This window comes from Schistocerca cancellata, chromosome 8 (genome assembly GCF_023864275.1).
Source record: "Schistocerca cancellata isolate TAMUIC-IGC-003103 chromosome 8, iqSchCanc2.1, whole genome shotgun sequence".
NCBI lineage: Eukaryota > Metazoa > Arthropoda > Insecta > Orthoptera > Acrididae > Schistocerca > Schistocerca cancellata.
In genome coordinates this window covers 525548669-525561757 of record NC_064633.1, presented here as the reverse complement: position 1 = coordinate 525561757, position 13089 = coordinate 525548669, and the positions used below count along the sequence as shown (strand labels likewise).

At 38.1% G+C, this 13089-nt stretch overlaps 1 protein-coding gene across 2 annotated transcripts in view; it reads left to right on the top strand.

The window, feature by feature from the left end:
* The window catches only part of LOC126094720 (protein AMN1 homolog), a 105299-nt gene that overhangs the window by 56641 nt on the left and 35569 nt on the right, over window positions 1-13089 (top strand). Inside the window, exon 4 of one of the 2 annotated variants that reach the window (XM_049909261.1) lies at window positions 653-818. The exons of the other annotated variant lie outside the window; for it this stretch is intronic. Within the exon in view, the coding sequence (XP_049765218.1) occupies window positions 653-818 (166 nt within the window). The remainder of the gene's footprint in view (window positions 1-652; window positions 819-13089) is intronic. 2 annotated transcript variants of the gene reach the window in all.

Genomic DNA, 13089 nt, shown 5'->3' with positions numbered 1-13089 from the left:
AATTCTCACATCTGTCAACACTACATAACTGCACTACTGCACTACATAACTGGATAAATAATTTGTTGCAGCTATGAAGAAGAACAGGATCAAGACAGCCCTGCTGCACATGTTTTTATTTCCTTCACAGCAGAATGCCTATTGTGGCTGAGACAAATTGCCTCATGTTGTTGATTAAATACAAACTGATTACTGCTGAGGATAAGTTATATATCCCACAGTTTTCTAGCTGTGCACAGTAGTAACCTATCCGGATATTAGTGAATTAGCACAAAGCAACAGCGGCTGAGCTTATGTTAGTGAAGTAGTAATTAGTATGTCAAAGCAAAAGTTGCTGAATTTAGCTGTCTTAGAACCTCTGTAATATGTTCATGGTATTTTTTAAAAAAATTCTCAGTATTTCTGAAAACTTGGAAACATCCTGTACTATCCATTGTCTCATACGTTATGACTGGTTTGTTACATTTGCTGTACAGGTGTGGCTATAGAGCTATGATGATGCATTGTGTGATTTCTGTTTATGGAGTCATATGAATTCTGTGTAAGAGAAAAGAAGCCTTCATCCAGAAAGTGGGATTTCTATGTTAACATATGTTAGATTGTTTGCTATACTATTTTAGGATAGAAATAATGGATATAACTTACATTGCAGGTGACTGATGCAGGCGTGATAAGCCTTGTATCTGGAGAGAGCCGTGAAACTCTTTCAGAATTTCGCTTGGAAATGTGCAAAAAGGTTACTGATGATTCCATCGAAGCTATCATTTATAACTGCAGAAATATTAAGTACTTAGTCTTCCATGGCTGCTCTGTAATAGGTGGGTGATTTTTTCCTTAGTAAAATGCAAAAGTACATATTTGAACCAGAATGAGATTTTCACTCTGCAGCGGAGTGTGCGCTGATTCTGGAAACATCCCCCAGGCTGTGGCTAAGCCATGTCTCCGCAGTATCCTTTCTTTCAGGAGTGCTAGTTCTGCAAGGTTCGCAGAAGAGCTTCTGTAAAGATTGGAAGGTAGGGGACGAGATACTGACAGAAGTAAAGCTGTGAGTACCGGGCGTGAGTCGTGCTTCGGTAGCTCAGATGGTAGAGCACTTGTCCGCGAAAGGCAAAGGTCCCGAGTTCGAGTCTCGGTCGGGCACACAGTTTTAATCTGCCAGGAAGTTTCACATATTTGAACGTCGCTCATGCTCATTTCTCTCCTCCCCACCCCCACCCCCACCCCCCCTTTTTTTTATACTTCTTGAAATGCACATATTAACTTTGTGTGTGTGTGTGTGTGTGTGTGTGTGTGTGTGTGTGTGTGTGTGTGTGTGTGTGTCTTTTGGTTTGGTGGGGGTTGTGGATGTGGGTGATGGTGGGTGATGGTCACCAGTTCTTTGACTGGCTTTATGAGGCATGCTCCCATTTTATTTCCTCTGACAGACTCTCTATCCCAGAGTAGCACCTTGTTGTAACAGCCTGACTTATCTATTATCTAATAACCTGTTGTCTGCTGTTTTGTATACAATAGTGAGGTGAGATGGACTACAGAGTTTGTGTGGCAACTATTGTCATAGATAATGTGGACGGGAGCAGGAATGATTAATGAAATAGTTAACACGATAAACAAAATATTTACCTATCTTGTATTTCTCCGAGCGAATGAAGACATTACAGATAATGCAGTAAGAAACAGAGTCCAGCTATTACAACAGTAACAACAAGGAATCAGAGCTGTGACTAGGTGGCATCTGCATAGCTTCATGTAGCAATGTGGCTCCGAGCACAAGTGGGCTGAGTACCGTATTTACTCGAATCGAAGCCGCACTCGAATCTAAGCCGCACCTGAAAAATGAGACTCGAAATAAAGGAAAAAAAAAAATTCCCGAATCTAAGCCGCACCTGAAATTTGAGACTCGAAATTCAAGGGGAGAGAAAAGTTTTAAGCCGCACCTCCAAATCGAAACAAAGTTGGTCCATTGTAATATGAGACACGATTTAGGTCGAATGAATGACGATACAGCTACAGTAGTTGGGTTCGAGTCGTAAGCTTAGCAGTTAAGCTTTACCACGTAGCCATTGCTATGCGTCAGGCGCTCCGTCCGTATTTATACGGGTACCCTTCCTTTTTCACGTGCTTCGTCTGGTTTGAGTCGATTGCTTATTTTGCTTTGATCTGATAAGTGCCGTTTTCTTTGTTATAGGTGTTTGCGTCACTCTAAGCATGCATTGTTTGTCACATTCTGATAGTGCGTGTTTACGGCCTGTCACGGCTCGCGGCATGGCTTGCTTTTGTGCGCGCTACCGCCGCGTACAGTTAAAAAAAAAAAGAAAAGAAAAAAAAAGAGGAATCGTCTCATTAGCGAAACAATGGCAAGAGACTGCTATTTGTTGTTACTTACACTGCTGCTTTCTTTGATAATGATCAACAAGAATCAAATAATAGACTGCGTATGATAGAACATGTTCTGAACGAGAGTTAGGTGAAAATTTTTCTCCGTTTGAAAATCTTTGCGGCCGCTTCTTTATTACATCAAATTCTGCACAGAAATTAGTCATCTTAGATTTAAAAATCTAGTCACTTGCCGTGCTTCATTTCTGACTGTATCACTATTAGGCATAAGAATAATACAGATATAAACATGACACGATACGTATATTCTTCCGCGTTTGCTGTTGTCTCACTCTAGTTTCGTAGTTTATTAGGCAGACAGGATTTAAATGAGGTAGCAGCAAACACGAAAGAATACATGGCAAAATGTTTATATTCGTATTATTCTTATGGTGAAGAGAATACTGTATATGATTCAAATTTCATCAGGTTCCTGTTAGCAACCATCTCTTCTCACAGATAGGAAAAAATTCAGAACGTAGAGTTGGCCATATTGACAAATATCCGAAACAGTCTTGCCAGTCAGTTTTTCGTAGTACACTGAAATTGTGCATTCGAAGATGAACAATACGGAATTTGTATTTACTTCGTTGGATTATGTATGAAAATGCAGTGGTCGAAACTCGCGGCGGAGAAAAAAAGCTCGTCTCCCACTTTTTTTTTAATTTATTTACTGACGCAGAGGTTTTGGCGCCAGTATTTATCTTTGTGCCTACAGAGTATGCCTGCGTAGCGCTACATATATTCGACGGCAGAAGTTAGTTGTGGCGGCACGTACCAACATTTTTCATAACTTCCGCTTCCTTTGCACTCGATTCTAAGCCGCAGGCGATTTTTTGGATTACGAAAACCGGAAAAAAAGTGCGGCTTAGATTCGAGTAAATACGGTAGCTGCTGCCGGTTGTCCTATATTGCGGTGGCAAAGGACGCTCAAAGTACAGAGCTGCTGAAGGTGTGGCTCAGCGGGCGCACACAGTTGGATCTGTCAGATCGCTCTCAACTGCTATCGTCGTCAGGAAGAAACTTGCAATTCCATTGCTATGATGCCCATGGGGTGGTATCAACACGTGATACTACAGTGTGTACATTTTGCTGAACTGACTGCTTTATAATCAACGGGCTTAGTGGAATGAGGCTGTATCCCTCAAAAGTGTACTTCTGAGATATTTAGCATTTCATTACATTGCCTATACCTTTATCAAAACAATAAGTATCAGAAAATGTTTTACGAGATAAACTATGTAGGTTCTCTATTAACTTGCTGCAAATACGGGACAGAATATGTTGATTGTTGTTGTAAAATCTTTCACATTAACACCCGGTAGATTAATATGGTTGCCCATGTGAAAGTGAGGATTTTCAGGAGCCCAGTACAAATAGTTGTGGCAGTTTACAGGAACATTCAGTTTGAATTGTGCCTTCTCAAACCAAATTTATACTGAATGCAATAAATTGTTGTAGGTGTTGGTGGATTAGTTCCATACATATTATGCCGTTGACTTTGTACCTCTATCATGTTTTTTGTACTTCCAGTACCACTTCAATATGGCCTTGCATTGCTCAAACAATAGTCTTGCTTCATTCATTGCTGCACTGTCATCTGCTGGAAAACATGCACCAGTATCTGTTGAGAAAGCAATGAACTATATTACCATGCAAAAAGCAACAATATGTCATTTTGTTCCAAAGACATTAACTATCAGAGTGGGCGTACATTTTTCTGGGCCTCTCTGTATATCACACATTTTGGAACCTTTGATGGGCCTTAGATTCCAAAATAGTGTCATTTATTTTCTGTGCCTTATCTTTTCCCTTCTGCAGAATTAGTGTAGTATAGTGGCTTATATCACTTTATTTGAATCATACATGACTTTATGCCATCTGTGGTATCTTAAAACTAATGCTTTTTGGAAGTCCATGCTTATACCAGAAGGGTTCTTATGAAATTTTTTGTTAACGGATTCTAACCAACAAAATACTGATTCTGCATTTCTGATACTTTGAATGGTTGTTTTTCCTTGCATTTTGGATCAGATTTGCCCATTTTTGATGGGATTAAATGTACTGTGTGTGTCGCTTCTACTTTTCAATGATGCCAAATCTGCATCACAAAGTAAATAGATATGGCTGGACACCAAAAATTTATGTTTTATGCTCTCAAAACATCCCATTCAATCAATCTCTCTCTCTCTCTCTCTCTCTCTCTCTCTCTCTCACACACACACACACACACACACACAAAAACACACACACACACACACATACAGTGAGGAAGTTCTTATTTTGTCCCACACAAGAATAACAAGAAACAATAAGGTATTTCATGTGGCCTTTAATTCTGGGGATAGCTTGAGGCAAACAAATACTTATTTCATCTGCTCCCCTTTCTGACAAAATATGCACAGATGTATCACTGGTATTGTAAAGATTAACACCAACATTGTAGGTCTGTAGTTGTCCCAAATAAAACATAACTTCAGGTGAAATCTATTGCAGTAACCAGCGTGTCACACACAGGATTGAGAGACTTTTGTTTGCTTCAGACAGACTTTGGTAACACATGTCAGTTGTCTGTAGATGTAGACAATGACTTCGTGCCATATTGTACAGTAGGATGTATGCAGCTTCATCAATTTGAAAGGGACAACCTGATGCTCAACAGCAGTGTGTGACAGACAGTCGATATATTTCCTTGATTGAACTACACTGAGAATATAATGTATATTTATATTCTGTGTAAGTGAATAATGAGGTCTGTCTCTAGACACAACGCCAGGTATTTCTATGCAAATTCGACAGACATCATAATCTTTGCACACAGTGAGTTTTATTTTGAGGAACATAACCATTACTTTTGATGACTGTATTCTGTTAGTAACTATTATGTGTAAGCACATTTAATGTTAGTTCAGAAATGAGCTTTGTACTATGTTGAATTAATCTTGTGTGTATGAATATAGTTGTAATAACTTTCGTTTCAGTTTAAATTTAATTTGGCATATAAATTAGGAAACTTAAACCATTGTTAAAAAAAATAACAGTAATACATACCTTGTAAATAATATAGTCGTTTCTTTGAGATCCCATGCAGTTAATGTAAATGTGTTTTTGCACAACCTGATCTCAGAGCTATATGTTTTTTTAACATAATATTCAAAGCTCTTACACCTTCGTAATGCTTCAGCATTTAGTATGTCATTATGGTAATGTCTTTTACAAGAAAGAACTCTAAATAAGTCAAAAAGATAAGCGTTTTGAACTCTTAATTTATGAAAAGTATTAGAAAAGTCTTCCTCTTGTCTTCTCTAATGTCTTTGTACCTACACCATTCCGTTTTGCAGCACTGGATACTGGTGTACAATTTGACAGGCATAATTTTCCCTCTGTGTGTAATATATTCTTGTGTACTATTATGAGCTTTCTTCCTGGTATTATCTTTCCTGTTTTCTGGATTTCTTTTCCTTTTTTACCTTTAATTCTACATAAAACTGCTCTCCTGTTGGTCGATTAGGTAGCTGGTAAGCCAATCAGAACTTAGGGAGACATGGAATACCCCTTATTCAACTCAGAAGTTAGAGACTGCTTTGTAAAGCCTGGCATCTTATCCTTTTTAGTATTAACATTTCGCTATCCCATACTCTGATAGTTCAGTAAATTGACATCAGATGGACTCAGCTCATATATTATGTAACTAGTTAAGTTTTCACCAAACCGATGAATACCTCCTTATTCCACTAGGCCTTATAATAAACAGGTTCAAGTGGACATAGGTCACAGTAGTTACGTAGAGATGAAGAGGCCTTCGAGGGATAGGCTCGCTAGATTCAGGTTGTGAGAATGTCCGCCACCAGAACTGGCAAACTGAGTGGGTTGGAGCTGTTTGCATTAGTTTAATAACCATGGGTATAGTTCAGAGACTGAGGGATGTCACTTACTCACACAGTCCTCTAACAATAGCATAATAGGGAAATTTATACATAACATCACAAAGGTTTTTTATGAATTGTTCCCTCCAGGGAATAGTTAATAGGCAATTTGGTAATGGAGGGCATTGTGTGTGGGGGGGTGGGGGGGGGGGGGGGACAGTAGATAGGGGGAACCAAGGCTTGATTGCAGTGAACAGTTTGAAATGGACAAAAATTGCAGTAGTTATGCAGATGGAAATACACTTGTGGAGGACAGGCGATAGACTAGCTTGGAGAGTGCACTAAAGCACTTTTCAAACTGATGATGATGACACTTAATCAGTATTATATTATAAAAAGTAAGTGTACACTGTGCATACTACTAAAACTCAGAAATGAGTCCCAATATGATCACAGTAGTCATATGATGAGGTAGCCTTCTATCCCCCATCCATGAAGAAGGTTCTGGTTTTTACCTTAAGGGTGTGCTTTTGAAGATATAAGGGCTGGGAAGTTTCGCCCTCTAGAAATTTCTAGGACATAACCAGAATATTTAAGAACATTTCAGAACAATCAAGAGCATTCCACATTCCAGAATGTTCCACAATGGTCTGGGATGAGCTGGAATGTTCAGGAATGGTCTCGAACATTCAGAAAGATTCCAGAATGTTCAGGAACTTCCCAGATCATTGTGGAATATTCTGGACCATTCAAAGCCTTTTTGGTATGTTCCAGAATTCACCACTGATGGGGCTACCTACCCATTGGTAGGGGTATATAAAGCAATACCTTTTGTGGGTTTGAACATCAATTGCTTATGAGTGATGAAGGGAGGAACTGAAAAAGTAGTGCAGTGAGTGAATAAAAACAAACAGTGAAGTGTTAGTAGTCAAGGTGACAACGTTACTGTACATAAATTGAAAATAAAGCATGAAGAGTGTGTAAAGTGTACATAGTGTATTTGTTAGTAAAAAGTTAATTTGATTAATATTTTAGACAATTCCCAAATGTAAAAGAGATCTTGCCAGTTCTGAAACTAAAAATGTCGAAAACAAAAATATGGACTGGCTATTTGAAATGGCAATATTGTCAGTGATATTAACTTTAATGTTCGTTTGTTGTTGTGGTCTTCAGTCCTGAGACTGGTTTTATGCAGCTCTCCACGCTACTCTATCTTGTGCAAGCTTCCTCATCTCCCAGTACGTACTGCAGCCTACATCCTTCTGAATCTGCTTAGTGTATTCATCTCTTGGTCTCCCTCTACGATTTTTACCCTCCACTCTGCCCTCCAATCCTAAATTGGTGATCCCTTGATGCCTCAGAACATGTCCTACCAACTGATCCCTTCTTCTAGTCAAGTTGTGCCACAAACTCCTCTTCTCCCCAATTCTATTCAGTACCTCCTCATTAGTTATGTGATCTACCCATCTAATCTTCAGCATTCTTCTGTAGCACCACATTTCGAAAGCTACTATTCTCTTCTTGTCCAAACTATTTATCATCCATGTTTCACTTCCATACATGGCTACACTCCATACAAATACTTTCAGAAATGACTTCCTGACACTTAAATCTATACTTGATGTTAACAAATTTCTCTTCTTCAGAAACGCTTTCCTTGCCATTGCCAGTCTGCATTTTATATCCTCTCTACTTCGACCATCGTCAGTTATTTTGCTCCCCAAATAGCAAAACTCCTTTACTACTTTAAGTGTCTCATTTCCCAATCTAATTCCCTCAGCATCACCCGACTACATTCCATTATCCTCGTTTTGCTTTTGTTGATGTTCATCTTATACTCTCCTTTCAAGACACTGTCCATTCCGTTCAACTGCTCTTCCAGGTCCATTGCCATCTCTGACAGAATTACAATGTCATCGGCGAACCTTAAAGTTTTTATTTCTTCTCCATGGATTTTAATACCTACTCCGAATTTTTCTTTTGTTTCTTTTACTGCTTGCTCAATATACAGATTGAACAACATCGGGGAGAAGCTACAACCCTGTCTCACTCCCTTCCCAACCACTGCTACACTTTCATGTCCCTTGACTCTTATAACTGCCATCTGGTTTCTGTACAAATTGTAAATAGCCTTTCGCTCCCTGTATTTTACACCTGCCACCTTCAGAATTTGAAAGACATTATTCCAGTCAACATTGTCAAAAGCTATCCCTAAGTCTACAAATGCTAGAAACGTAGGTTTGCCTTTTCTTAATCTGTCTTCTAAGATGAGTCATAGGGTCAGTATTGCCTCACGTGTTCCCATATTTCTACGGAATCCAAACTCATCTTCCCCGAGGTAGGTATCTACTAGTTTTTCCATTCGTCTGTAAAGAATTCGCGTTAGTATTTTGCAGCTGTGACTTATTAAACTGATAGTTCGGTAATTTTCACACCTGTCAACACCTCCTTTCTTTGGGATTGGAATTATTATATTCTTCTTGAAGTCTGAGGGTATTTCGCCTGTCTCATACATTTTGCTCACCAGATGGTAGAGTTCTGTCAGGACTGGCTCTCCTAAGGCTGTCAGTAGCTCTAATGGAATGTCTACTCCCGGGGCCTTGTTTCGACTTAGGTCTTTCAGTGCTCTGTCAAACTCTTCACTCAGTATCATATCTCCCATTTCATCTTCATCTACATCCTCTTCCATTTCCATAATACTGTCCTCAAGCACATTGCCCTTGTTTAGACCCTCTATATACTCCTTCCACCTTTCTGCTTTCCCGTCTTTGCTTAGAACTGGGTTTCCATCTGAGCTCTTGATGTTCATACAAGTGGTTCTCTTTTCTCCAAAGGTCTCTTTAATTTTCCTGTAGGCAGTATCTATCTTACCCCTCGTGAGATAAGCCTCTACATCCTTACATTTGTCCTCTAGCCATCCCTGCTTAGCCTTTTTGCACTTCCTGTTGATCTCATTTTTGAGATGTTTGTATTCCTTTTTGCCTGCTTCATTTACTGCATTTTTATATGTTCTCCTTTCAGCAGTTAAATTCAATATTTCTTCTGTCACCCAAGGATTTCTACTAGCCCTCGTCTTTTTACCTACTTGATCCTCTGCTGCCTTCACCACTTCATCCCTCAAAGCTTCCCATTCTTCTTCTACTGTATTTCTTTCCCCCATTCTTGTCAATTGTTCCCTTATGCTCTCCCTTAAACTCTGTACAACCTCTGGTTTAGTCAGTTTATCCAGGTCCCATCTCCTTAGATTCCCACCTTTTTGCAGTTTCTTCAGTTTTAACCTGCAGTTCATAGCCAATAGATTGTGATCAGAGTCCACACCTGCCACTGGAAATGTCTTACAATTTAAAACCTGGTTCCTAAATCTCTGTCTTACCATTATATAACCTATCTGAAACCTGTCAGTATCTCCAGGCTTTTTTCATGTATACAAACTTTAATATTCAAAAGAAAATTCCTAGTGAAGAGACAATATAGAAATCTATCAACATGATGGTAAACATTGAAGAAAGTGTGAACTTCCCTACAGAATTTCTGAGCTCTTTGCAAGCACCAGGAATGCCATTACACTGCCTTAAACTTAAAATTAAATCTCCAATCATACTACTCAGAAATCTCAACTCAATAAACTGTGTAATTGAACAAGGATGATTGTCAAACACCTATTGAATAATGTCATCAAAGCTGACCTTATGACTGGAAAGTACGAAGTACAAACACATTTTTCCCGTAAACACCACTGATCTCTGCTGAACTGCCATTCCAATTTAAAAGAATGCAATTTCCAATCAAATTAGTCTACAGTTTTACAGTTAACAAAGTACAAGGACAAACTTTAAAATACTGCAGCATCAACCTCAGAGACTCCTGCTTCTCTCATAGCGAGCTATATGTAGCTTGCTCTCGAGTAAGAAATTCAAAAAAATTGTTCATATACAGCCCAGATAACAAAATGAAAAATGATTTTTATAAACAAGTATTGTGTTTTCAATGAAAAATTTTTAATTCATAAACTTTAACAAGTATTGCAGATAGATAGAATATGTTTTCAATAATATTTTTTTACATCTTATACACTAAACTTTATCCTTTTATTCTAAGTACGACACAGTCTCATATCAACTCCCAGAGCAAAGCCAGGTACCCAAGCTAATAGTTGTATATTTCTGAGCAATTGGCGAAATAGCCCTTTCCCTCCTGTCTAACAATTCTTACCCGAACTATCCTGGCTGCTCTTTTAAATAAATTATTGTAAGATAGCCAAACCAAAATAAACTGGCTGCAACACAAATATTATTGAACTCTGTAACACCATGTAACTTCCTATCAGTGCACACTTTACTTCAGTGTGATTCATTCTAAAATTTAATACATTATTTACTGTTACGCCAATCGGAGTAATGAGGTGGGTGAACACTTTAAAACACATCAAATGTTGTAGAAGGATTACAACATAAATGTATTTATTTACAATATGTTCAATATAGCATAAAAACTTTATATCTTGTGGTCGGTCTCTCTCTCTCTCTCTCTCTCTCTCTCTCTCTCTCTCTCTCTGTGTGTGTGTGTGTGTGTGTGTGTGTGTGTATGTATGTGTGTGTGTGTGTTTCACTAGTACTGAAATTACAGTAATCACTAGCAATTGTAGTAGCACAAGCATCAAGCTGGGTTTGTAAAGATCTTGCTGCACTGTTGTATGTACACTTGGTTGGAGAGTAGTCTGAAGATAATAGGAGGACAATCTGTGATAATCATGCTGAGATAATTTTACTTCCCCTCTTGTCTTGCCATCTGACTCTTTAAATTTCATTTTGTTCCTAACTAATTACCATTAACATACGCGAAAATATTCTGCATTTTCATGAAAGAGAAAGGTTGGCCCTCAGTTTTAAAGAATATAATACCAGATCTAATTTTGTGCTTAGTTTTGTGTATGTAATGGATTTTCTAATTTATTTTGACTATTCCTAGTTAGTATCTTTTGTTATAGGGTGAAATCAGTAATTGTTTCATAACTTAAATTCTGTTGTTGGCTTATAAATAAATGTAAATTCTGTACTAATTGTAAAAATTTCGAGGAACAACTAATAGTATTCTTAAAGGATTACAACTGTTTGGCTCTATTGGAAAACATGTTAGCTAGGCCAGCTCTTAATTAATTCCAAAGTAATTTCCAGTTTCATCAAAAGTATTGTTTTCTTAACTATATATTTTAATTTCGTGATTAAAACCCTTCGTGATTTAACCCTTGTAGTATTGTAGTAGAAGAAACTGTTAAATAGAACCAATTTTTTGATGTATTCAGTTAACTTAATGAGTTAAGTTTTAATTGTAGTTTCTGTAAATCTAACTTTGAACAATGTGTAGTTTCAGCACCTATTATTGTGAGTATATATAAGGGCCTGATTTTTGGTCCCGAGGCAGTCAGTCCACGGCCGAGTTTCAGACGAGAAACCGTTAGTAAACTATTGTAGCAGTATGTGGAGGTTTGCCTGCAAACTATTAATGAGGCATATGGAAAATTAAAACGATAGTGCACTGGCCATATATAACTGTATTATTGGGGGATTGTAAGCAGTGAAAGTAAACGACTATGAAATGCAACTGTACACCTGTTGGCTACATTGTTTAAAGTTGTCAGTGTTGTACTTCCACACCCCATTCTTCATCCAGTATCACAATGTAGTACGTCGACACTGAGGACAACAAATGAAGAAATAAAAAATAGGTGAACAGTCACATTTGGTGCCCCGGGTGAAGAATATTGTATGTGGGCTTAATAAATTACGACTTGCGGAATTTTGATAGTGAAGCATAACTCGAGCGGTTTACAGTGATTGAAATGGAAGAGATGCTACAGCCAATTAGCGCTTGAGTTTCATGGCCACAGTAGGACAGCAGCCAATCAGCGAGTGGGTTCTATGGAAGCAGCCATTGAGTGCAGGAACAGCCAAGGAGCAAGCAAGTGGACACAGCTGACCGAGATAAACAAGATGCCTCGCCAAGAGAATTACAACTTGTAGCAGACAATGAGTCGAGATGACAGCCACAGCAGAGCAACAGCAGACGAGTGATTAAGAACAAGGTAATTCATTGCAAAAGCTGTTTTGTATTAAGTGATACATAATGAGTGACCTTAACGAACAAGACAGTGTGACTGAGAACAAAGCTGTAGAGGTTAAGTGGGACTGGTTCTGTAGGCAACAGTGGTTATAAATCAAACTTGAATGTAATTTTGAATGATGGGGATGAAAGTCCTATTGTCGATGGAATGATAACAATGTCATAAGACATTGTATGGTGATGTGAGCGAAATGGACGTGGACGAAAACAGTACTGAAGTGGATGAAATTGTGAAGGTTGAGGACGAACCTAGTAGTAAAAATCAGCAAGGGCAAAAGTTCATGGCAGATGGAAAAGTGGAAGCGATGTTAATGTAAATTATGAGTAGTCTGAGTAATATGAGTATGAAAGAAGACATTATTAGCATGAAAGAAGACATTAGTATTATGAAAAATGACATTAGCAGGGTGGAAAAGAAAACAGATAGCATTAGAACTGACATGGTTAGCTTAAAGGATGAACTGAAGAAATAAATTAAAAATAAGATTAAGATATTCAGTGCTAATCGTTCGGAATTAAATAAGAAGGTTGAGGCAGTAGTGAAAGATTGTGATGAAAATATAAAGAAAAGAGAGCAGAATACTAATAAGAAATTAACATTAATTAGTAGTAAGTGTGTAAAAGAGAGAAAGAAGCTTTGCAATGACTGTAGTAAGAAGGTGGAGGCTTCTGAAAAACTTTGTAAAGATGAAGTCAAAGCAGCCAAGAAATTTTGTGCTGAAAACAAGGT